The 25,785-nt window shown below is 37.7% G+C and overlaps 1 protein-coding gene across 2 annotated transcripts in view; it reads left to right on the top strand.

Moving 5' to 3' along the window:
* The window catches only part of LOC107685114 (exonuclease mut-7 homolog), a 38,745-nt gene that overhangs the window by 3,005 nt on the left and 9,955 nt on the right, over nt 1–25,785 (top strand). Inside the window, exons 2-18 of one of the 2 annotated variants that reach the window (XM_016481606.1) lie at nt 170–239; nt 3,834–3,898; nt 4,725–5,072; nt 6,271–6,324; nt 6,414–6,553; nt 7,324–7,430; nt 7,535–7,608; nt 8,494–8,532; nt 8,611–8,777; nt 9,007–9,157; nt 9,335–9,533; nt 9,681–9,790; nt 9,903–10,080; nt 10,155–10,318; nt 10,810–11,010; nt 11,572–11,625; nt 11,796–11,927. In XM_016481606.1, the coding sequence (XP_016337092.1) occupies nt 215–239; nt 3,834–3,898; nt 4,725–5,072; nt 6,271–6,324; nt 6,414–6,553; nt 7,324–7,430; nt 7,535–7,608; nt 8,494–8,532; nt 8,611–8,777; nt 9,007–9,157; nt 9,335–9,533; nt 9,681–9,790; nt 9,903–10,080; nt 10,155–10,318; nt 10,810–11,010; nt 11,572–11,625; nt 11,796–11,927 (2,208 nt within the window). In that variant the 5' untranslated portion in view covers nt 170–214. The remainder of the gene's footprint in view (nt 1–169; nt 240–3,833; nt 3,899–4,724; nt 5,073–6,270; nt 6,325–6,413; nt 6,554–7,323; nt 7,431–7,534; nt 7,609–8,493; nt 8,533–8,610; nt 8,778–9,006; nt 9,158–9,334; nt 9,534–9,680; nt 9,791–9,902; nt 10,081–10,154; nt 10,319–10,809; nt 11,011–11,571; nt 11,626–11,795; nt 11,928–25,785) is intronic. The other variant, XM_016481607.1, reaches the window with a different exon arrangement.

Raw genomic sequence — 25,785 nt, forward strand, 5'->3', positions numbered from 1 at the left:
ACAAACCGGTGATAATTGTTATTAAAAATCCACTAGGCAGAAGAATTATGCAATATTAGACGTGTTAGAGTCTCCTATGCATGTTGAAGCCTGTTAAGCAGATCTGTGTTGGGAATCAGATTTTACATGCATTTTACAATCATAACAATGCGTCGGTTCTTTTGTGCAGGGTGTGGAAGTGTCGAGTTTAGACAGCGCCACCAGGTGTACAACAATGAACCTGGAAGGACAATCAAAAGGTACATTTCAAACATTATTCGACCCTTGGATATTGTGTGCTAATGCAAGCATGATTATTACTGACTCATTCCTAGCCATCATTATTAGAACTTCTTACCATAAGTATTTGAGTGAATGTGAAATTTAAAATGGGATACACATATATTGGTACCATGTACTGGTTAGTGGCCATTTTTCAAGTATTTATTTATTTATTTTCATTTATCAAAATATACATCCATATACACTAACATTCAGAGGGTTGGGTCAGTAAGTTTTTTTTTTGAAGTTGTTATTCTGTAAGGATGCAATAACATTTATCAAAAGAGACAGTAAAGACATTTTTTATATTTCTATTTTAAATAAATGCTGTTCTTTTGAACTTTCTTTTCAAAGAATATAAAAATAGTAAGTATCATAAAATATTAAGTTTCCAAAAAATATTCAGTAGCACAACTGTTTTCAAAATTGATAATCATAAATGTTTCTTGTTCAGCATATTAGAATGATTTCTGAAGGATCATGTGACTGAAGACTGTAGTAATGATGCTGAACATTCAGCTTTGATCACAGGAATAAATTACATTTTACAAGATATTACAATAGAAAAGTTACTTTAATTTGTAATAGTATTTCACAGTATTGCTATTTTTACCATATTTTTGATCAAATCAATGTAGCTGTGGTGAGCATAAGAGACTTCTTTCAAAAACATTAAAAAAATCTTACCAGCCCCAAACTTTTAAATTGAATTATGTACATTTACTATACATTATAATTTTGTGATTCTTAACAAGTCCACTTGTTGCATTTAAAATTGTATTATTATTATTTATTTATTTATTTTATTTATTTATTGCATTTTTGGTGTTCTGTAATTTAAGCAAAATAATAGAATTTTAAAATTGTCCATTTATCAGTTGTCAATCATAACAGGAACATATTTATTGACTTTCCAGTATCAGCCATAAATTGAATATCTGTTCATCCCTATAATGAAAATGGACCCCTTTTACTTTGTTTATATGTGATCACTGTCTTATTGTGAACAATTTATCGGTGCACATAAAAAAAATGAATCATAATAAAAGCTTTCATTAAAATGACAATTTGCTCCACCTCTGAAGCAACTGTCCTCTTTGGCTGGCATCACCAAGCCCACTTATTTTTTAACCACTCATCGAATCAAGACTACATTTTCCTATCCGATCAATTCCTGATGCATAAAGTGACTGCTGAACACAATAGCAATGACCTCAGCAGTGGCTTAGCGAATACTGTGTAAGTCAAGCCAACTTCATCATCATTGCGGCGAGTTTTGCACATTCAAAAAATGTAATAATCTACTTGGTTAAAGAGTTGTAGTGTAGTTTCAGCTTGTTTCTCGGGTCTTTTGCTCCACAAGTGGAAACAATAGATGATATGGACTTCTGTAAGTACATACCTGTCTCCTTCAACAACATTCTCACTTTTTGAACTTCCCATTGACTAGCTACATAGTCTACATTCCTTAATGTCCTTCCACCCCACTTTCCTCCCATGCGTGTGTGTATGTTAATGCCTGGAGAAGAATGAGGTTAGGGTGGAGTTGAGACAAAGACCAGAGAATTTAATGTGTTTGTGTGTCATCACGCTAACACGCTAACATGTCGACACACCAATCACGGAAAGTTCACTTATGGGAAAAGACTATCCTAAATAATGTTTTAAGACAGCCCGGTAAGCTCGTGCAGGAAGCGTTGCGGACAAATCCGATGATCTCTGTGCAGCCTGATGGGATGAGGGGGATGGGGTTGAGCTGAGAGTGGACGGAGAAAAGCCCTTTGCACAACTTTCCCAGGCTGTCAGTCAGGAAGGCTGGATCTTTTACACCGTGACCACCGTGTTGCCCTTTCCGGGGGAAATCCGAGACAAACACGAAGAAGTGGAGGAGGGGGGGGCAGGAAAACCGGCCCTGGGAAGAATGAAGAGGCAAGGAGAAGAAAGGTGTTGGCCACACAGCATGAGAGAGGCAGTTGCTTTCAGGGCTCCTCAAAGGAGCGTATACCTCCCCTCCGTTACCCCATTGTCACCGGCCTGTCCTGTCTCGCCCCCACCTTCCTCCTGAAAAAATGGCTCATCTTCTCACAGTTTTCTGGCCTGGAATCACTGCCCAAAATACAAAGCCCCAACACCTCACACACAACAATAGACTCCTCCTTTCTCTCCCTGTTACGCGTATTAAATGTTAATTTTCTGGCCCTTTTTGCTCAATTCAAATGCGGTGTGAAGTATCCACATGTAACAATAGCTGACTGGGGAAAAAAAAGAGTCAAGGAGTGCATTACAAAGGACGTAAAATAGTTAAGCCTGTATCCCGGATTTAAAAGGAAAAGTTGTTAAAGTCGTGGCGTGGCGGGAAAAGTGCATTAAAACAGTGTTTAAAGTGAACACGAAAACAAAACAGGCTCTGTTTATTTTAATACGCAGTATTGGTCTTATTTACGATTCATAGGGTCATTTTCTGAAGAAATTAAAAAAAAATTTTTTGCAATCCTTATCAAAATCTTTAGCAATCTTTCTATTTCAGCTGTCATTACTGATTTTTCAACTAGTTCTCTACAACTTCCTGCCATATAGAGACCACTTTTTATGGTCCAGTCAGGTTTTACTTTTTTAAATAATGGCATATTGTGGAAAGAAAGCATTTGGACTTTCACATCAAGTGAACTGTTTAACCTGTGGAAATTATGCACATTTTTAAACATTCCTTCGTCTGCCACTAGGCAGTCAAACAGGTAGTCCCACCCGGAATGACAGCATTTTTATAAAATCATCAGACCATTACAGTCTTGACGCATTGAGCTGTGGTGCTTATATGGGAAAAAAAATTTGAGTCCAGCCTGCAACGTCTGCTGTTACAATGTTTTTCACAGTCTTGCATCAAAATGTAATTACTTTCATTTTTGGCTGACTTTTCGTCCCTTCCCTTCCAACTACCGGTCATATAGATACCATTTTTATGATCCAATCAGGTTTTACTTGTTAAATATTTTGAAGTATGTCACATTGCAGAAGTAAAATGAGTTGCAAGTGTGAACACATTTTCATTTGTTTCATTTTTACGCCAAAGAGATCTGCAGAAATGATGTCCGTTTTCAAACTTTTCCTCTTCTGCCATTAGTCCCGCCCCAAACTCACGCCATTGGTTGAGCCAGTGTTCAAAGCCGTTTCAAGTTAAATGATTTCAGTGGAGTTTGTCGAAATAATGTATGCCTTCAAACAGTCCCTCGTCTGTCAAACAGGCAGTCCCACTCCAAATTCACTTGATTGGTTGAGCCTTTTAGTTATAAATCAAAATATATCTTGATTTAGAAAAAAAAACTGTTTGAATTGGAAAAGGATTGCGAGTAAAATCATGAGCAATGGCATTTTGAGCTGTGGTGCTGATATGGGAAAAACAAGTTCGAGTCCGGCCTGCAACGATTTCTATCACTCTCTGTTTTAACTGTTTAATAAAAAATGGTCAAAAATGGCAAAATGCAATACAATTAGTGTGAGAATTTGTGAGGTGGAGTGAAAACAGACATGTTGTTGAGAGCTGTGTAACCCTGGTGTCATGTGTGCTGCCCCAGGTGTTGACCTGCCTGCCCTGCAGGAGCACCTCTGTGGCCTGTGGAGCAGGAAAGAGCAGGAGGAGGTAAGAAACAGATGTAATTATACTCGAGCTGAGCGTGTGAGCGTCTCATGAGAGGTGAGACGCTCGTGATAAGATCACATGAGAGAGAGGCCTATAGCCAACCACTTTCTCAAAATTCCTGTATTCCTCCGCCCAATTTTTAGGAGATACTCAATACTTTTCAAACACCCCTACATTTAATATGTGCACCCCCAGTTTTCAGATGCTTCTTCAGCTCTTATGACGAAAATTTAGAATTGAAATGAAATAATCAAAGTTGTATCAGCAGATAATTTAAAAAGAATAACCACACTAATTTTAAACCACACAATTTTTTTTTTTTTGAGGGACAAGTTAAAATTTTCTTTGGTAATAGCCATCATATCACAAATGCTGTTGATAGCGCTTGTATTCAAAAGTTTCTTGTACAGTATTCAGTACAGGCTAATCACATTATCACCAAAATTAAATTTTAATCAGCAAAATTCAATATTTCCATCCATCCACATCCATTTCTCCCTTTCTTTGAATTAGAAACAATAATGTACAGGTGCATCTCAATAAATTAGAATGTCGTGGAAAAGTTCATTTATTTCAGTAATTCAACTCAAATTGTGAAACTCGTGTATTAAATAAATTCAATGCACACAGACTGAAGTAGTTTAAGTCTTTGGTTCTTTTAATTGTGCACGACATTCTAATTTATTGAGATGCACCTGTATTTTCAGTGCTTGACTAACTGATATATGATATTTGGTTCTGAATTTTGGTATCACGTGTAAATATTTTCATAATAATGTCATTAATCAATGCATATTTTATTATTTATTTATTATTTATTTCTTAGCTACGGCAAGTTTTAGCGAGCAGTTTCTCACAGATGCAGGAGCCCTTGGCTGGTCTGCTGGACTTCCTGGAGGGCTGCCTTACCGTCCAGAAGGGGAAATCCACCACCTTGAACCAGTTCATTCTCATAGAGTTTATGCGCTGGAGGACCAGTAATCCCCAGGCCAGTCTGAATGGCTTGAGGGAAGAAGAGAGACTGCGTTTGCAGCAGAAAGCCCTGGGGCTCCTCACAGACTCTCACCCCGGTTACATGGACCCCCTTCTGGAGATTTATCAGCTGAGCTCACTGAAAAGACCATTGCTGCTGGAACATGTGGACTTCCTGCATGCCTACTGCTGCTTCAAAGAGGTGAGGGGAAGTCGTCACCAGCTGAGTGACACTTTTACAATATGTTCCAATACGATGATATAGGAAAAAGAAAATTGTTGCTAGTGGTAGAAAAGTATAGCCAGGTCAGTTATGGGCTATATATATATATATATATATATATATATATATACACACACACAGTGGTGTGAAAAAGTGTTGGCCCCCTTCCTGATTTCTTATTTTTTTGCATGTTTGTCACAAAAAAAAAAAAAGAAATCAGGAAGGGGGCCAACACTTTTTCACACCACTGTATATATAATTTTTTTTGTGTTTTTAATTTTATATTATATTTATATAATATAATCATTTTTTTTTTGGTGAGTTCAGTGTGATCAGTGATCATTTTAAAATGTCAAATATTGTACAAAATGTTTTATTTTATTTATTTATTTTTTGGGACAAAATTAGACAAAGTTTTGACACATTGAGATAATCAGCACTGTATGATCAGAATCCAAGCTTCTGAGGTTGCATATTGAGTAATTGTGTAAAAATAAATGTTTAATAAATTTGATGTCATATTTGCTGTCATTAAATGCGGGAATCAAGATGATGTCCAGGTCACATTGCCCCCAAAATCAATAAAAAAAAAAAAACAAGCAAACAAATAAATACATAAATAAGTTGTTCATAATTAAGAAAAAATACAATTATTTACTACTATTAATTTGACATTGTAGTAATATTTTATGACAATTAAATAAACAAAAAAATATATATTTGCTATCATTAAATGTGGGAATCAAAATTATATCCAGGTCCCATTGCACCCCCCAAAATCAAAAAATGAAGTGAAATCAAATTAAATTAATGTTGCTCATAATTTAAAAAATACAATTATTTACTACTATTAATTTCACATTGTAACATTATTTTATGACAATTACATAAACGATAAAAAATGAATCTACAATTGGGAATTTTACATACTCCCAATAAAATTAGGCATCGAAAGTTAACTGCAAACAGTTTAATACATTTTCTTATTAATATGTATTATTTATTTTTTAAATTATGAATTTAATTATTATTTTATGATTATGATATATCATTAATCAACCTATTCAGTTACTAATAATTGAAAATGCTTATATTTGACAATAGAAATATAATATAAAGCAAGACATTGTGCAGCATAAGCAGCTGTAATGATATGAAATATTGTGTTTTATGGCAGGCGCTGGTGTTCAGTGTCAAAGTGGAACTGCAGAAAGATCTGGACATGGAGAAGGTCAGTTTAACCACCCTGATGAATACCTGGATCTTTGCTATTTTAAGCTGGACCGTCTCATTTCCGCTGTCCCCTGTTTGTGCCGTTAGGTGTGTGTTCCTCTCATTCTGCTGGACAAGCTGTCGCTGGTGGAGCTGTATGTGCGTGAGCATCCTGACCTGCAGCAGCGTCTGGTCAAACTGCTGGACTCCTGGTGCAAGCCCAACTTTAACATCCAGGCACTGCTCAGGTGAGAATTAAAGCAAACGTGTATATTTAGAGATGTGTTTGCTCTACATATTGAATATTATTGAAAGGTTGAAAATATAGTGTTAAAATTTTAACACCCTGCCCTATTATTTGACTTACATCTTTTTATAGTATTGAGAATTTGTAGGGAAAATGTGCCAAATGTGTCAATTGTTAATAATGTCACAATACAAAAAAAATCGTCCTTAATAAGACTTGATTTTATTTATGCAAAAATCATTTGAACCTGGAAATTCAATGAATATCGAAACGTTTATAATAATATAAATAACTTTAAAAAAATTGTTTTTATTATATAATAATAATATTAATAATACTACAAATAATAAAAAAAGTCTTCTCTCGTTTTATAACACTCATTTAACCCCCATTTATCACTCATCCATCTTTTCTACAGTAATGTTTATGAATAATTTGTTATTACTATTATTATAATTAATGATAATAATAGTTTATTCTTTCATATTAAAATTAATTTGTCATTTATCATTCATCCAGCTTTTCTGCAGTACATTTTAGATGCAGATTTCACTTGTGCAAAATGGTGTACAATGTATAAATATTAATCATATTTATTAATTACATATTCATAATAATAGTCTGTTTTTTTCATAATATAATACTCATGTGTCCATCATTTATCATTTTCATCTTTTCTAATGTAGATGTTTTGATGCCTGATTTATACTTCTGCATAACTGCGTAGAATTAATAAACAATACATAATATATACGTGTTGTGTGGTTGCAGTCAGTACCCAAACGTGGTTCTCTCAAAACATCAGACGGACCAGATTCAGCCCAAGCTGCTCAGTAAACATGTGTTCCGACTCGTGGAGAAATTCTGCATTGATCCCGGTGTGTGAGCGTTTCACTCCAGCGTCGTCATCTCAAGTGTGTAGGTTTCTGAATGTGTGTGCTTATGATGTTCACACTGGTCCCGTGGGGTGTGTTTGCTACAGGTCTGTGCTCCAATTCTGTCTATAAGAGGAAGCTGGACTCACTGAGGTTTCTCATGTACAAAACCTTTGGCGAGGTGAGAACTTTCCCCTTTTTCACTGCCCTTTTTTATCACATTATTCAGAAATAGGTAAGGGTATCAGGTTCTTAGAAATCTACTCTTTGTATTCATGTAGGTTTCACTTCTGTGATTTTAAATATTTCAACTAGTGTAACCGTCAAGAAAGAATAGTGAATAATATTGAACCGTGAATAAATGTGTGTACATATCTTGCTCATTGTTTTCATAAATGTTTATATTTATATTTTTCAAAGCAAGACGTATTTGTTTGCGTTGCACCACATGCTGTTGATTTTGTGGACAGGTTTTTCAAATACCAATAATATAAATATCATGAATAATAATTAGTAATAGTGTTAATGTAATGATTTAGATATAATGCTTAATTTAACATAGTTAATATTAATAATTAACTTAAATATTAGATATCATTTTAGAATATTTACTAATAATTTATAAATAATTAGTAAAGGGTTTTGTTAATATATTACTATATTTTCAAAAGAAACAATAAAAGATTATGTCAAGCATGTGAATAAATGAATAAATAAACATTTAAATAATTTTGTTTCTTTATTATGTCATGACAGTTCTTTTATCCTGATAATATCAATAAATTAACAGATAGGACAAAAAATTTGTGTCACATTATCAAATGTAACATCTTCTGTCTCTGAAATGACATGATGAACATGCTATAAGCCACTTCGGGAAGGCAAAACTGAATTATTGTTTTAGTTGCTTATTAACCAAACAGATTTTAAAATAAATTAAAATAAAAAATTTATAAAATATGGTCTCACCCTAAATATTTTGCGCTTTCAGAAATGTATCACATTACAGAAGTTAAAGTTTTTACAACTGCAGTGATGTGTCTGCTTCATTGTATTTGTTTGACAGAAAAGCATGTCTGAAGAGAACTGGAGAGACCACGTTCAGGCAATTCTAAATCTGTTTTGATTCAGCACTTCAACATTTTAACTGAGTTTTATATAAGTGTGTGTGTTGTGATCTCAGGCCATGATTGAAGGCAGTACAGAGCTCCAGGTTCAATTGGTGCAGCTGTTGGTTAGACACTGCAGCCTCAAGACTGCTGCCCAGTGGGCTGCACATTACAACTTACCCAGAAACAGGCTTTCGCTAGGAGTCTGGGACAAAATTCAGAGCCTCTCCCCCAAGCAGCTGTAAGTATTAAATCAAATGCACACACACACAGACTTAAAAAACAATATTCGTAAAGACCTCTCATAAATGATTTCCATTCCAGTAATAATAATATTTACTGTAACCCTCACACAAACTTTGACACAAGTCTCTTTTTGACACTGTTTGCGAAGATACTTTGGCTTACAAGCCAAAGTACACACACACAACCACCAACCTCACAAGTATATTCCTGTTATCCTGTCATAGAGAGATGCGGGCTGTGAGCGGCCCACCTGAATCTTGGACACCTCTTCAGTCTGATCAGCAAAAATACTACCAGCTGCCTCTGCCCAGAGAAACCGTCCACTTTGTAGAGACATTAGATGAAGTTGAGCAGTGCAGAGAAGCTGTTTTAAAGGTAACCCTTTGCTACTGTACCTTCTATATGTAAATGACCTCTGTTATGATCGGCTAACCTCTTGAGTACTGATGTAGTTTGTATTGTCACATCAACTTTAATTATTTCCAAAGAACAAGGAAGATCCTGTTTTGCATTATATGTCGTTTGTAACTGTCTCTCCTCATTCTTCTTCAGCCTGGTTGTGTGGTGGGAATGGACATGGAATGGAGAGCCGGTTTTGGCACAGTGTCCTCTCAGCATGTGGCTCTGATCCAGCTGGCAGTACAGGATCGGGTGTTTCTGTTGGACCTTTGTGCGCACGCCATTAGCCACCACAGCTCCACAGTGAACTTCATCAGGGCTCTGTTGTCAGACAAGAACATCCTCAAACTGGGTAGGAAACCTTAAGGCAAATTAAGCCACATACCTTTTGATATTCTTCATATTTCTTTTGTTAGTAAACTGTGGGTTGGCTACCAGGAAAGATGTGGTAATGCACTCTTCAACTTTGGAAAGCATTGCTAACAGTATGTGCATCTAGGTTATGGGATGTCTGGAGATTTGCGGAGTCTGGTCAGCACGTGGCCTGAGCTCAGGGAAGAGCCAATGAAAATGGAAGGAGTTCTGGACCTGCTTCATGTCCATCAGGAGGTGCTGCTACAAATGACCCCCTAGCTAACCATTGCTGATTGGATATTCCTAACCATATTCTGACTTTAGAACCTATGTTGATTCTTTATACAATTGACCTCTGTCCCCCCAGCTTCAACGGTGCTGGTTGGGCAACAAAGGATGTCGGTCAGTGGAAGTGAGTGAGGGACCAGCAGAGAAGGGCCTGAGTTTGCTAGTACAGCAGGTATTAGGAAAACCACTGAACAAAAACGAGCAACTCTCCAACTGGGAACGCCGACCACTCCGGACCAGCCAACTCCGCTATGCAGGTAACACACAATTCATGAGTGGTGGCATGGCATTTTTGAACCTTGTCTCATTCTCTTTTTGTGACCATTTTCAGCCACTGATGCACACTGCCTGCTAGACATCTACCTTGTCCTCTCCCGGGACCCTAAGGCATTTGGTTTGCCAGAGGACCTCCGTTCCATTCCCTCAGCCCGACCAGCCAAGAGTCGTGAGGAAAAGAAACCTAAAGAGAAGAACAAGCAGTCTAAAAGAAGAGAGGTCAGTTCACTGGTCCACTAGACTGTGCTTTTATGAGCCTGTAGTCCTGAAAATTGCTCTGCTGCCATAGTTACTGTCATAAAATTCAATATTAAAAGTAGCTAATGAGAACTTGTGGAGTTTTTATGATGAAAAAAATTAAGGGGTCCATCTAAAAATGTGGCAAACATTCAAAACTTTTTAATTTTTGTGAGGTTTTTATATCATTAGTCACTTTGTGCATTATTAGATTATATATAATATTTTTCCCATTTATTTTATAATCTTTCATTTAAAGCCGCTGCATATTTTATGTATAATTTATAATTTTCTTCCCATGGAAAAAGTTGGAGTTTTGTGACAAGCCCCGTAATACTGTATGTCCTGCCCAAAATTTTCTCCAATCTCTTGGTGCATTATAGTGGATCACAATCTTTAGAGCAGTTTAGGTTATAGAAAGGTCAAGTAATTGCATCTTCACTGATGATTTTGGGATGTGTTTCAATCTTCAGGCTCGGCAGAAGGCGAATGAGCCCCACTCTGTGGATGACTGTATAAAGGTGAATTCGGAGTATGAAGGGCCCACCATCACACCACCAGAGCTGCGAGTGGTCTGTGATAACATGCTGCAGGGTCTGGGACGTTTTTTGCGCTGTCTGGGGGTGGACGTCAAAATGCTGGAAAACACGGATGACCATAAAGTAGCAGCAGAGGTGAGACAATCAGTCACCTGCTGTTTCTGACATTTGACATAACTGTTTTAGTTACATTTAAATTTTAAACTGGATAGGTCTATATAAGATGGTCCTCAGCTGTCTCCGGTCATATTTAGAAAGAATAAGTAACTAAAAATCTGAGTGGACCTCCATGGCAAGTGGTGTCCCTCTGGGCTTGATCTTTGGACCTTTGCTGTTTAACCTGTATGCCCACTCAAAGTCAAATAATACAAAATAACAGACATGTGCACCAAAGTTAGGCTCCCAGATCTACGCAGTGCTATCGTCAAGTGACTACAGCCCCATAGAGTCTCCTCCAGTTAAACAAAGACAAAACAGAGGTTGTTGTATTTGGCTGCAAAGAAATTTTTAAAGCAAATTCTTTCTGAAGTTTAAAGACTTTATTAGTGTCCTCTTTTACATAAATCTCAGTTTTAGTACTCGTGTCAAAGCATAACTAAATCACCCTACTATTATCTTGAAAAAATAGTAATGGAATTTTTAATATATTGTTAATTAAGTCATGTATTTGCAGTCAAGTTATATTCTGTCTTCCAGCTGGCTCGTGCTGAAGGTCGTGTCATCCTCACCGCAGGTCAGCCCTACCAAACAGTAAGTGTGTTTTTGAGTTGTTGAGAGACATGCAAACTGTGTGAGCTGTCTTGCATCCTAGTGCCTACATAGGTATTTTACCTCTGTAGGCAGCTGAATAGGTTTTAGTACAGAGCTCCAGTCTGCTTAACAAAGACTTTTTGTGTGAATGTCTGTGTCTGTGTGTATAGTTACGCTCACAGGTCGGAGAGGGCCGCTGCCTGACTCTGGACTGCTCAGAAAAGGCACGTGATCAGGCCGTGCATGTTCTCAGACATTTCCACGTCCACCTTACACCTGCAGACATCTTCAGTCGATGCCAGGTCAGTTGTGCATGCTAGGGGTTGCATCGACTAGTCGACTTCAATGCTCTGCCATGACGCTTTAAGCTTGACGTCGACTAGTCGCTGGTCCTATAGAGGGCGCAACAGGATAAGAAATCTTTGAAGGACTTCCACATTTACACTCCGTTTCCAAACAGTTCAAATGACAAATAAATGCATACTCTGAAAGCGCTCCACAAGACATGTGAGATTATATTACTGGATGCTCGAATTTGAACAGGAGAATGCACGTTTTAAACCGCTTGTTGTACAGGTAGGTAAGTTAATCGCCGTTCTGATCTAATGTGCCGCTGCACTGTAACGCAAACACATTACAGACAGTAGCTCCTACATCTCGTGCAGATCGCGCACGCACAGAATCATTCAGCGCGGAAATGTATTGTCAACACTGTTCTGTGATTTCTCAATAAAATAGCTTAGAAACTGAAAAGTTCAAGCATTTATTTCTTAATAACTAAATTCCACAGCTTCACTACTAGTAGAGAGACGCTGCCAGGTAGAATTAATTCACACACGCAATCGCTCTCACTAATGCATTCATATTAATGTAATCTTTACTGTGCTACTTTATCTGTATCTGATTTAGAATGAGCAGAAATCTGTGAGAAATATAACGAACCAAATACAAAAGAACTGATAAAAAAGCTGTTATAGGAGCAACAGCCGTGTGGGCAGCGCTGTGTCATATGCCATAGCTGTGCACAAGGTGTTTGTCACAGCTCCAGACTTATTTGTTCATTAATGACGTCATCAGCGACTAGTCGACTTCGACTCGACTTTCATCACATAAAAGTCGACTTCAAAAAAATCAGAAGTCGTTCAACCCCTAGTGCATGCCTGTAAGCAAGCACACGTGTTAGTCTCTTACACTTATCACCAGAACAGAAACCTCTTCCTCTTTAAAAGAAATGCTTACATTTATCAATATCAACTGATATCAATGTTAAAAGGAAAGAAAAAAGGAGATCCACAGATGCATTTCATACATTATTTATTGATCTCTTGAAAATTTGCACTGATGCTGCAAACAAACACTAGGAGCCTTTAGAGGAGTTGAACAGCCAAGCACAAAATAGTGGAACAAGGTTTGTTTTTAAAGATCTTACAGGAAATAACCAACCAGTGTTTTGCGTCATGAATTCTGTATGCCAGTATCATTTTGGAATTCCACTGTGACATTTTTTAAATTTTTTTATTGAATAGTGAGATACCTAAACATTTGTACTGAAGTACCCCCTGTCTTGAGACATTTGTGTCTTATCTTCAGACGTAAGAGTTGTGAGTGCGGAAGGAAGCTCAAGGAGATAGAGGGCTTTTCTGGTGACACTTCTTCTGTGAATCATTGGCTTGATGTGCCACTGCGGTTTTCATTAGAACAGGCACAGAAGGAGCTTTCTTCAGGCATTTCCTCTCACATAAGTGATGATCGGAATTCAGACAATAGATATGGATAAGGAAATAAGCAATTACCGGAGGGATACAGAAATAACAGGAGACAAACAAAAGGAAAGAGTAAAGACAAAAAAAGTACATAGTCATCATTAGAGATGCACTGATATGGTTGTCAGGATGTAAGTAGATGGTTGGTAGTTCAAGTCAAAAGTTTTTCTATGATAGGCTAAAATCATAAGTGAGATCACTTTGAAACATCACAACACACTTTTGTCCAGAAAGCCACATGGCATGTGGTGTCCCTCAGGGCTCAATCATTGGACTTTTGCTATTTAATCTGTATATGCCCAAACAAGGCTAAATAATTAAACATAACAGAAGAGCGTACCATGTGTAGACAACCAGATCTACCGAGCACTGTGTTGTTGCTAGGGTATTCTTGGTGGTTGTTGGCTAATTGCTTATTAGTTCAAGTAAAAATGTTTCTATGATGGGTTAAAATCATAAGAGAGCTTGCTTTGAAACATCACAACACACCTCTCTCCACAAAACCACATGGCATGTGGCCCAGGGCTCTATCTTTGGACCTTTGCTGTTTAACCTGTATATGCCCAAACAAGGCTAAATAATGCAAGATAACAGAAGAGCATACCATAGATTGGCAGCCAGATCTACCTAGTGCTTTTGTTGCTAGGGTATTCTTGGTGGTTGCTGGCTTATAGCTTACTAGTTCGAGTCAAAAGAGTTTCTATGACAGGCTACAATTGTGATGAAAAATCACTATAGAACTCTCCCCAGAAATCACATGATTTAAGGTATCAAATATGTCCATAGCACAAGCAGGATGGGTTATGTGTTGAAATAATAAATGGGGTAATGGAGGTTTGTTAGAAATATGAGCAGTAGTAAAAGTCATGCTTTCCTTAGCAAACACCGCTAAAAAACTTAATACTGATTAATACCAATAAGATGATCAAGGGATGAGGTGAATAAGTGGAAGGTTGATGGGAAAGGAGACTGTGAGAAGAGAGAGCCCTGCAAGAGAGGACAAGCAGAAAGATGTAGTGAGAGATAACAGAGAAAAACAAAGGGAGAGACAGACTAGGGTGTGAGACAAAGGGAGAGATGGAGGCAGATATGTGCTTGACTCATCTTGTGTGGCCACTTCATACTCATTGCCAATCATTAACCTCTCCCCTGCCTGTCCTGCCATAATCCTCTCTTTTTCTCTGTTTCTCTATCTCTCTCTTTCTTTCTCTCTCACTGTTTTATCAATGCCTTGTCCCGTGAATTCCTCTCTGTCCACACCAGGTTTAAGTCAGGATGAGGGCTAAGCTGAGTTCAAATGTGTGTCACCACAATAACTAGAGCACTAAATGGATTAGAGATCGGATTCGATCTGGTAGAATGTTTCTTGTCAGTAACATATTCATTAAAATGACTGTTAACACTTTTAATACAGACATATAGTACCAGTCAGTTTCTACACTGTTGCCACTCTGTCTGTATTTCAGCTGAAAAATACTTTTAACAAATTACATTCATGTATAAAATATTAATTAACATGTCATAAATATAAGTATGAAGCCCTCTTCAATTAATAAAAAAACAACGTACAACGTTTCTCATGCAGCTTTATACAGTGGGTACGGAAAGTATTCAGACCCCCTTAAATTTTTCACTATATACTACCGTTCATAAGTTTGGGGTGACTATGATTTTTTTTTCTCACAAAATAATCTGCAATGATGCATTAAATTGATCAAAAGTTAGAGTAAAGACAATTATAATGCTACAAAAAAATGTGTATTTCAATTAAACGCTGTTCTTTAAACACCTTCTACTTATCAAAGACTCCTGGGGGAAAAAAATTATCGCAGTTTCCACAAAAATTTTAAGCAGCACAACTGTTTTCAGCATATTAGAATGATTTCTGAAGATCATGTGACACTGAAGACTGGAGTAATGATGCTGAAAATTCAGCTTTGATCACAGGAATAAATTACATTTTACAATATATTCACACAGCCTAGAAAAAAAGTTATTTTAAAATGTAATTATATTTCACAATATTACTATTTGTACTGTATTTTTGATCAAATAAATGCAGCTTTGGTAAGCATAAGAGACAAATACATTAAAATAAATGTAAAAAATGATATGACCCCAAACTTTTGATCGGTAGTGTATATACTCTTTGGTGGAGGACAGACATATAACAGACATATATCCTGTGCATAGATCTGGAAACCCTAACCAAGAGAGAACAGCGAAACGTGAAGGTTTGTGTACTCAAGGGAAGCATTTTTTATTTTTTTTTAACAAAAGCTTGATGATATTGTTAGGGTATTCTGGGTAGTTGCGTACTGACGCAAGTCAATAGAGCCCAACTCCCAAGTCTTTATGATATTCTGGTTCCCCAATATAGTTTGAATCCTTTCGTCACTTAAATTATGAGCAATGATAACAGTGATGCTTGCTTCAGCAAGAACCGCTAATTATTTTGGTCACATGGTTATGAAATCAACACCACGCTCTTCATATCTCATACCACTCCTCAGTCTGGTATCCAGTAATACAGTACAGATCCTCACACATTACCATGTTACTGGTATCATTACCTCTCATACCATTCCATTGGATACTTGACCCCTGCCATTTCTCTGGGAAACTCTCCGCAAGCGTGTCTCCGCCGATGTGGGATCCAAACCACGGGGACAGATTTTCTAGATTTACTCGATGAGCTTCATACAGCAGCATCAGATGACTACCGACCCTTTATTTAGACATGAGACTAGCAGGTTCTTGGTATCGCAGACGCTGCCGTGGCACTAGCGCAGGAGTTCCCACGATATGGTGGAGGGGAGGTTTTGGGGGGTGAACGGGAACCGAAACGACGTGAGAAGATATTAGGCGAGAGAGGAAGAGAAAGAGCGAGAGGGTGTTTGAAAGAAGGATTTCTGCCTCTTTGATCTGCAGAAGGCTGAGAAAAAGGGAAGAAAATGAAAAGACGGGAGAACTTTCAGGTTCTACTGCAGCAGAGCTCAAAACACCCTTAGCTGAATGATCATATTTCCGTTCCTCTTTTCTCTTGGCACATCTGACCCAATTGTTTAATTTACGGTCTAAACCATAAGAGGCACTTGATTAAAGTCACATGAAATCAAAATGTTTTAATGACTTAAAGAGATAGTTCACACACAAATAACAACTCTGTCATCATGCGTGTCGTTCCAGTCCTGTATGACTGTCTGTCTTCTGTGGAACACAAAACAAGATATTTCGAAGAATGTTCAAGCTGCTCTTTTCAATGCAATGAAAGTAAATGGTGACTGCAGCTGTTGTGCTAGATTTTCAGTTGAATTTTGAATGACTTGTTTTATGATAATAAAGCTATCATTTCAGAAGACAGAAATGTAAAGCATTATAATTGTTTTAATGTGCCCTTTTTGTCCTTTTTGGAGCTTGACTCCCTGGTCCCAATCCATTTTTTACTGTATGAAGATAGCAGTATGAACATTGCTCAATTTCTTATGTTGTGTTTCACCAAAGAACAAGTCGAGGCACAAAATTGACTTTTTACATCACTTGAAAATAGTGTGTGAATTAAGTAAATTTAATGTGTTGTTAGCCAGTAAATATGGCATTTTCCCATGACAGTAGGATTATTTAGTGACAAATTTGTGGCAAAGTCATTAGACTTTATTTTAGTCAGTTTGATTTATGTTGAGATAATGAATTTGAGTTTACTTGCCAAAAACTATTTTTACATTTACATTTATGGCAGATATTTTATCCAAAGCGACTTACATTGCATTAATGGTACAGTACATGTTTTATCAGTTCTTGCTTTCCCTGGGAATCGAACCCATGACTTTGCATTGCTAGTGCTGTTTGAGCTATATATTTAGCATATTTGGAACCATTGAGTGTGTTTGGACCCTGGATGCGCATTATTCTGAAGTGATAGGTTCGTCTTTGTTAAGGAAGTTTGTAATCGTTCATAAAAACTTGCTCCACCTCTGAAACAACTTTCCATTTTGGCTGACATCACTAGGCCCTTGTTTTTTCAATCCGTCCCTTCCTTCCGACTATCATATAGAGACACTTTGCACCATCCAATACTATAAATCAAACCCTACTTTTTTCTTACTGAATAATTTGACTTGGAAATATTTCACATTACAGAAGTGAAATGGGTTGCGGAGATTGTTTCATTTTCATGAAAGAAAAAAAACCCAGTCTATTCCAAAGAGTTCAAAAACAGGCATGTTGTCTTAGTTGTCGTTTTCCCGCTTTACCCCGACCTCTGCCTGTAGCGCAAGAAGGAAAGGGAAAAGGAGGGAGAAAGAGGAGACGAGAGCGGGGAGACATTCCACAGACATGCCAAGACATTCCGAGGGAAACCATCCCAAATATTTCCCACTGCGATCCACACTCTGTGTGAGTGTGTGTGTATGACTCCTGTTTCTGGGGCCAATCTGACTTACTGACTGACAAGCTGTCTGCACCGGAGCAGAGCTCGAAGCGCACGAGGTGTGTGCGTGTGTGGGAAAGTGCGAGTGAGAAAGTCATTGTGAGAATAATTGAATCTGCTTGTTGGAGAGACTGAAAAACGAGGAGGGAGGGAGGGAGGGAGGGGGGAAGGTCACGTAAAAGTCTTTTGAAAGGCATAGGAATCTTTTTCAAAGATCCAGGCTGCTCTTATGTAGCTACAATTTAGACTCGGCTTATTATGACCAAGATTGCCCATAACTGACATGTAAACATGTAAACCACAGTTACTTTTGTTTAATATGCAGTTCAGAAGAGTTTTACTGAGATAAGTTATTCCACCATTATCTGTTGTCGAAAAAATGTTCATATAATGGCATCTCACAACTGCTTGTGTATTATGTGGATTAGGGCTTTTAGATCTATCAAGGTTAATTTGTTTAATTAATTAATTAAATGTGTTTAATGCAGTAATTGTAACACATTTACCTATATATGTTATGAGAAAAGTGTAATGTAAACGTAAATGTTTTCCAGAAAATATTTAAATTGTTTGCTGAATGATCGTTATTAATATTTTTGTTACATTTTTAATATTAATTATTTATTAATGGTTAATATTATACTTTACTTCAAACTTCAAAACACTGATCTAGTTAAGTTGATACTAGGTACTTCGAACAGAAATATTTAATTCCACTAATAGAGGTCGACCAATATGGGTTTTTCTCTGGCCGATGCGATGCGTAGAAATCAGGGCAGCCGATATATGATGGTGATTTTTTTTTTGACCGATATGTTTGGCCAATTTTCTTTTTTCCCCCCCTTCATCTCAGAAAATCTAACAGTTAAATAACAAGAATGCACATCCATGCACATCACAATCTAGGCCTCCTGAACCGAATCAATGCATTTTTGTAAGAAAATATCCATATTTAAAACTTTATAAACTGTCATTTCTAGTTTCCGCTAACTGTCGTATGCGCATTCATTCTGGTGGATGCCGTTGGGGCCATTTTCTTGGGAAGTTACCAGGTAGTTCTCTTCAAAAAGTTAGCAGGCAGAGTAGGACATCACAAGGTTATGCCAATCTGCTTGCCGCAAGAGACAGCGTCACATGTTCCACAACAACGCTTAGCTGCTCGCAGATGCGCCTGTCTATTAATAGGCTGATGTCGTTTCATTAAAAAATGCCAAAAATCGGCCCGATTAAACCGCCGACCGATCAATCGGTAGACCTCTAGCCACTAACCTTGAAAACTAGTGATTAGTTCTTTCTCAAAAGTACTTAGCAACCTGGTACCTTGCACACATGGCTTTGTTTCCAGACAGACCTATTTGCTGTAACTCCTGGAAGTTGCATAAAGCCAGTATATTTCAGCAAACTCTTGCCAGTTTTGTGTGAAATAGACATTTACCGTCATTAAACGTACTGTGCGCGATCTGAAGGCGTTCTGTCAGTGGAAATCTGAGATCAGTGTTACATCTCAAGATTATCTTACACCTTTTCCCCCAGTAAACCGTTGCGGAACATTGTGGTTTGGCTAACCTCATCCAGCTTTCACACACCGGATGTGTCATATTTTGGAGGAAAGAGTTGCAAACTTGCACTTCTGTCTGTGTGTCCGGTGCAAAAGGTTAGTCTGTGAGGACAGAGGGTCAGGGTATGCGACTTTTGGTCCTCTGTATGTGTGTGTGCGCTTGTATTGGAGATGTATAATAGGAGCGTATTTCCTGTTGGCACCCCCGGTTGCTCTCGCTCTCTGTGTCTGTGATTAGCTGCAGTGAGGAATCTGTAGCACCCGGCAGCTGGAATGTCCTGTTTGCCTAGATCTGTTTGTGCTTTCTGCGCGCTGTGTTTTGATTGGCCTGGCTGGCACTGGTGTGTATGTGTGTGTCGGTAAAACGGCGCAGAGCCTCGCTGTTTGATGTGAGCCATTGTGTTAGAGCCAAGCTGCTTCCTGCTACTGCTGAGAGAAAGACAGTGAGGGACCCTTACTTGGACTTTTCCTAAATATACTTTTAAATGGTGCGTAATTTCCGTATTTCACGGCGATCTCACGGTGCACACACACAGCTGCCCCTGTCCATGTCACAGGGTATTAAAAAATCTTTATATTTTCTAAATTTTCATTTTTGGGTGAAACACTGTTTGAACAGAATGAATTTCAACTGCAGGAAATCCAAAAGTTTATCGACCTAGAAAAGTAGTCCCAATTGAAAATAATGATTTACAGCTTCAAACTCAACTCAAAAAGCACAAGTTTCCACTGAAGAGTTCATGCAAGTATTTAAAAATACTAGCTTAACATTTCATATTTTGAACCTCTGGTTTTGGTTGCTACTAAACTTCCACTGTAAAAACGTTTTCCATTCATGAAGTCAAACTGAGGAACGAGTCAAAATTGTCTGCATTCCATTGACCCTCTCCGAAGAATTACTCTGAAAATATCCCAGAAGTTCCCTTCTAACACACCAGTTAAAAACTCACAGCTGGCCAGTAAATTAACTCTACTTTCAGTCGCACCAAGTATCCCCTCTGCACCCAGAAAGCTCGTTTTTATGATCCACCATGTGAAAAGTCGTAAGTCATCCTTGGCTTGGCTAAAGAAACAGAGCTCCAAAAAAAGGTCTGATCGATTAGAAAACAAGCCGCTTGACTTGAGGTATCATTCATGTCTGCAAATGGCGAGGGACGAGTTGTGCAACAAAGTATAAGTCATTTGGGATTAAGGTTTTGTTGAAATCAGTAGTTAGTATGAGCAATAATAAAAGTGATGCTTGCTTTAGCAATGTGGGAGCTGATGAATGTCTGTGAGAATAAAAACAAAGGAAAAAAATACAGTGAACATAAGACATGCACACAAAGAAAGAAGAGGGAGAATTCTTCCCAAGTAAGGGAAAGGGAGGGTAAATGATTGACGGATCTTTTCAGAAAGAGATAGGAATGGAATGAGAGAGAGTAAGAGAGAGCGAGAGATGAAATGAGCTCTTCCTCTCGCTGCTTTCTGCTTGAGAGCATTCCTGTGCAGCGATGATGTCATGAGAACTGGCCCCGGGCAGACAGGGCTGCTTATGTTGTTCAGAGAGGAGGGGCTGCACTCTTTCACCTCACGGAAAGACAGAGCCATATATCACTTCCATACAGCACGCAAATATGTGTGTAGGAAAAGAAGCTCAGACACAACTCACTGTGTGTGAGCCTTTAGGAATTCTCTAAATTGTCTGAAATTGGTGCCACCTTGTCATGTTTCAGTATTAGCCTTCTGTCATTTGATGCTCTAAACATCCGGCACTGGGTTTAGCAATTATGGCAGCTCAACATTCTTTAAACAAGGAACAGTATGTTTTAAAATATACGCCATATCAGCTGACAGAGTCAACAGCTGTATTAGTGTTGTATATTAAAGTAATTTACTGGCCGAAAAATGGGTTTATTTTCAAAAGAAAAAAAAACGTTCAGTATATACTTTTAAACCTGTACGCTGTTTCTGTGGAACACAAAAGGACACTTTTTTTTTTAGAATCTTCAGGCAGCTCTTTTCCATACAACGAAAAGCACCTGAAAATAGTCCACACAACCTGTGTGCAGTATGTCTTCTAAATTCACACAATATATAATTGTGATAAAGTCACAATTTGAAGTCCACTTGGGGCTTAAGAGGGGCAGATTATTAGTGAACAACAGCTTAGTTTTGAAGCGAACACTAGTGTATGCATACAGCCAACGCATAGCCTTTCAAAGTGTACTTAATTTGATAGCGTGCACGAACTCAGGCTCTTCACACATGCGCACTGGAAAGTTTTCTTTGTCCAGTGTCTACTGTTTCTCTTCAGAACTTATGACCAATAAAAATGTTTTTGTACTTGTTTAAACTAGGGTTGTGTGTATCTCTTAACCGCCTCATACAATCGCTCGGACTTTGCAGACAAATTAATTAGTGCAAGAAAATACACATGCATGTGCGGGCTGAAGGCCAAAGTATACGTATTATGTGTACGCGACGGTCCGCATACAGTGCGCGTGACTCAGATTTCGTCACCAGAATAGTATGTGTGTACTGCACGCACACCATCCGTTTTTTTGTAACATGCGTAATTTGTACACGCAGATCGCACATGCACGTTGACTTGGTTTTGCACTAATCAGTTGTTCCACAAGGTGGCAGCACTGGCCCGAGCCTTTGTTTCACAGTAGAAAATAAAACTAAAGAGACGAACAACAACAACAAAATAGCAGAGACTGCAACAACAACAGATGCCCACATTGACAAGCGCTTGTGTGAGAGGGTTATGTGATAGCAGCAACTTTAATTTATAAAGAATGCAAAGACATTTATATTGGTCATAACTTCTGGCTAAAAATAGAGACCGCCTGCGTTCATGTACGCCTCAAATGGGTATATTTTGAAAGGCTACGCGTTCAACAACGCTAGCATATGCATATAAAAACAAAGTATACTTTGGGCTTAAGTGTACAGAGTATGCGCAGTTATAGAAATCTGGCTGCATGCATGCAGTATGCACACACTTTGCTAATTAGCATAACTATATATGCATACTATAGCGAAAAAAATTAAATTTACTTTGGGCTTAGGAGTACTGCACTATTGCACCGTGTCTACACCGGTTGGCAAGCGGCGCGACACGACAAAAGACAATAGAACCCATTATAATCAGTCATGCTGTCTACACTGGAAGTGGCGCAGCACGACACGACAAATACCCGACAGTAAACTGATGCTTTGTTCTATTTATGACTTATTAACACAAAGTACAAATGATTTGCAATGGTCGCTTTGTCGCGTCCAGTGAAGACTCTGTATTAACTTCAAAACATGCTACCATCAGACTCTTTTGGGATTAATTAGTTGAGTCTCGTGTGGCACCAAGTTGCTCCCTAAGTAGATTGTTCCAAATCAATGACAGCTGCCTTTTTAGCCATTAGGTACAGTATCAGAAGGTAATACCATAGGACTGTAGTATTGAATGATTATCACATTCATGTAGCAGGTACTCCAAAGTGTTTTAAAGAAAATCATAGGATTGAAAACCATAGTACTGCAAATCACTCCTTCTCTCTTCTTTCTTTTTCCTGTCTCTTTCTACCCCCTCCCCCCCACCCCTCATCCCTCCCTAATAGTTGCATGTGTGAAAGTGTGCCTTGATGGGCATTTTTATGAGTTGTACTTAGGGAGGGTTGCTCAATGCGACTTTCAGATGATGTATAAATCCCAGTTTAAAAAAATTTACCCTTATGACTGGTTTTGTGGTCCAGGGTCACATATACTGTTCAAAATCAAGACTAAAAGTGGCATTTGTTAGTTGGTAAACATTTGTGAGTAAACTTAAAGAGAACTGACTTCATACATCCACTAAAGTCACCTTAAGAGCAATTTGGCCAAGGTCACTTTCCCCATTGCATTTGTCATTTGTCTTAAGAACAATAGGTTACTTAAAATGGGCCGTTATGCCTCCCACATTAAGTCACACATGCACTGTTTGAAACAAGATTTTGATGGATATGCTTCTAACTAGTGCTCACAGAGCTAAGAACAGTTTCTAAGGTTAATGGGGTTGTTATATATGCTGTAGCTAATAGTGGTATGCCTAGCATCCATGGGAATGTTGTTGGACTTGACGGATTCTTTTTGCATGGCTGGTCTGTGCACTTGCACAGTGTAAATTCCTCTCTTAAATGAGACCCCCAGTGAAGCCTGTCAAGCTATAACAGCCCTGGAACCCCACTGTTACTGAGTGTTTGTTTTTCTGTGTGTTAATGAGGGGAAGACTGGTGACCCATAGTGTGCCTGTGTGTGGTGATAGAAAGTACTAAAGTAGTGCTAAACATAAGACGTTTCATTCATTTTTTTTATTTATTAGCATTCAGAAACTCTGCGCTTGTTTCTTGAGTCGGGCTTGGGAATGGGGGTCAACAGAGGCTGGCAGTGCTTCCTCTGTGTCTGATCCGGCTGATGTTATCGAGGGGTGGAAGTCTGTTTGCTTTGGGAGTGCTGGGCAGTTAGGGGTGGGAAGGGTCGAAGAGCAAGGGCTGCCATAGTCAATATTTACAGTTGGGGATGAATCATGAAGACTTCACAATAGCATTCCGAACATGTTTAAGTGTGTCGGTTAAAGAGAGCAAGCAAGGGAAGAAAGAGAGGTGTGAAACGCAGCACAAGGCTTGCGCAACAGACTGTGGTGGCGCTCCCATGACAAGACACCAGGAGACAGGACGGGACAAATACCGCAGCGAGTTACTGTGGGTGTGGTTGGAAGACAAGACAACCTTGCCCACAGTTTCTCTCTCACTTTCTTCTTTCATTCTCTTCCTATATATCGAGAGAGCTTTCTGAACAGCTATTAGAACAACTGTTATTAGAAAAAGAGAAAACGGTTTAATATGGGCACACACACATATACCATTCGAAGGTTTGGGATCAGTATTATTTTTAATATTTTTAAAAGAAGTCTCTTATGCTTATCAAGGCTGCATTTATTTAATCAAAAAACAGTAAAGACATTGTATTGTTAAATATTATTCAAGTCAAAATAAAGGTTTTCTGTTTTTAATATACTTTAAAATATTATTTATTCCTGTGGTGGCAAAGCTGAATTTTCATGAGCCATTGCTACTGTCTTCAGTGTCACATGATCCTTCAGAAATCATTCTAATATGCTGATTTTTTATCAATGTTGGAATCAGTTGTGCTGATGCGTAATATTTTTTTGGAAGCTGTGTTATGTTTTTCAGGATTCTTTGATTAATAACAAGTTAAAAAAGAGCAGCATTTGTTCAAAATAGAAATCTTTTCTAACAATATTCACTACTGTTCAAAAGTTTGGGGTCAGTACATTTTTTATTTATTTTTTTTGAAGGAAATTAATACTTTTATTCAGCAAGGATATGTTAAATTGATTTAAAAAATGATAGAGAAGACTTATATTGTTACAAAAGATTTCTATTTTGAATAAATGCTGTTCTTTTTAACTTTTTATTCATCAAAGAATACTGAAAAAAGTATCAGAGGTTCCAAAAAATACTGATATTTTAACATTGTGAAATACCTAAATGAATATCTGTTTTTCATACTTAATATGAAATGATAAAATAATAAATGTGATGTCTAAATTCACTTTGATGCCACAATTCATACACAAAATATTTTAATACTAGTTTTTAATGGTTTGTTTTTCATCTATTTTGGCAAATTAGTTATTTATTTTTAAATAATAAATTATTTATTATTTTTAAAAATTAATTATTTTTAATTTAATTATTACTAAAAATAATTTTAGTATTGGCCAGTTATTGGCCATAATATGTAACTTTTTATTGGCTTATCTGTGTTGGCCATAATTTTAAAGGGGTCATATGTTGCGATTTAAATTTTTCCTTTCTCTTTGGAGTGTTACAAGCTCTTGGTGCATAAAGAAGATCTGTAAAGTTGCAAAGATTCTTTTTAGCAAAATCATATGACCCCTTTAATATCGGTGCATGCCTAATTTTGAAGCATGAAAAATGCACTTCCCGCAAAAAAAATAAAATTTCCAATATTTCAGAAGTTATGACACATGGAGTGGTCATAAACTTGCTTTTTATGAAACCTAATGGTCAAATTGAAAACTATTAAAATCACTCTAATATTTACATAAATCAGCCAGCCCTAGTTCCAAATCTCATTTATTTACATCTAGTTGTGGACAAAAAAAAATCCCCAGCGACATCCCTTTAAGGGTATTTACTGCTTGGAAGTATGTACGAGTCATTGATCTGACCGCCCAAGACGAAAGAATGAGAAGAGAGAAAAAGAAAGAGCTATGAACCATTCTTGGTTTCAGGGCTCGTAGTGGGGCTATTATCCCCCTATTTGGGCAGTGCTAAAGAGCTCAGTTCTGAGAGAGGGGCAAGTATCAATAGAGTGGGTGGAAAGGCTAGCTTCACAGAGGC

Source organism: Sinocyclocheilus anshuiensis, unplaced genomic scaffold (assembly GCF_001515605.1).
Source record: "Sinocyclocheilus anshuiensis isolate Anshui unplaced genomic scaffold, SAMN03320099.WGS_v1.1 scaffold914, whole genome shotgun sequence".
NCBI lineage: Eukaryota > Metazoa > Chordata > Actinopteri > Cypriniformes > Cyprinidae > Sinocyclocheilus > Sinocyclocheilus anshuiensis.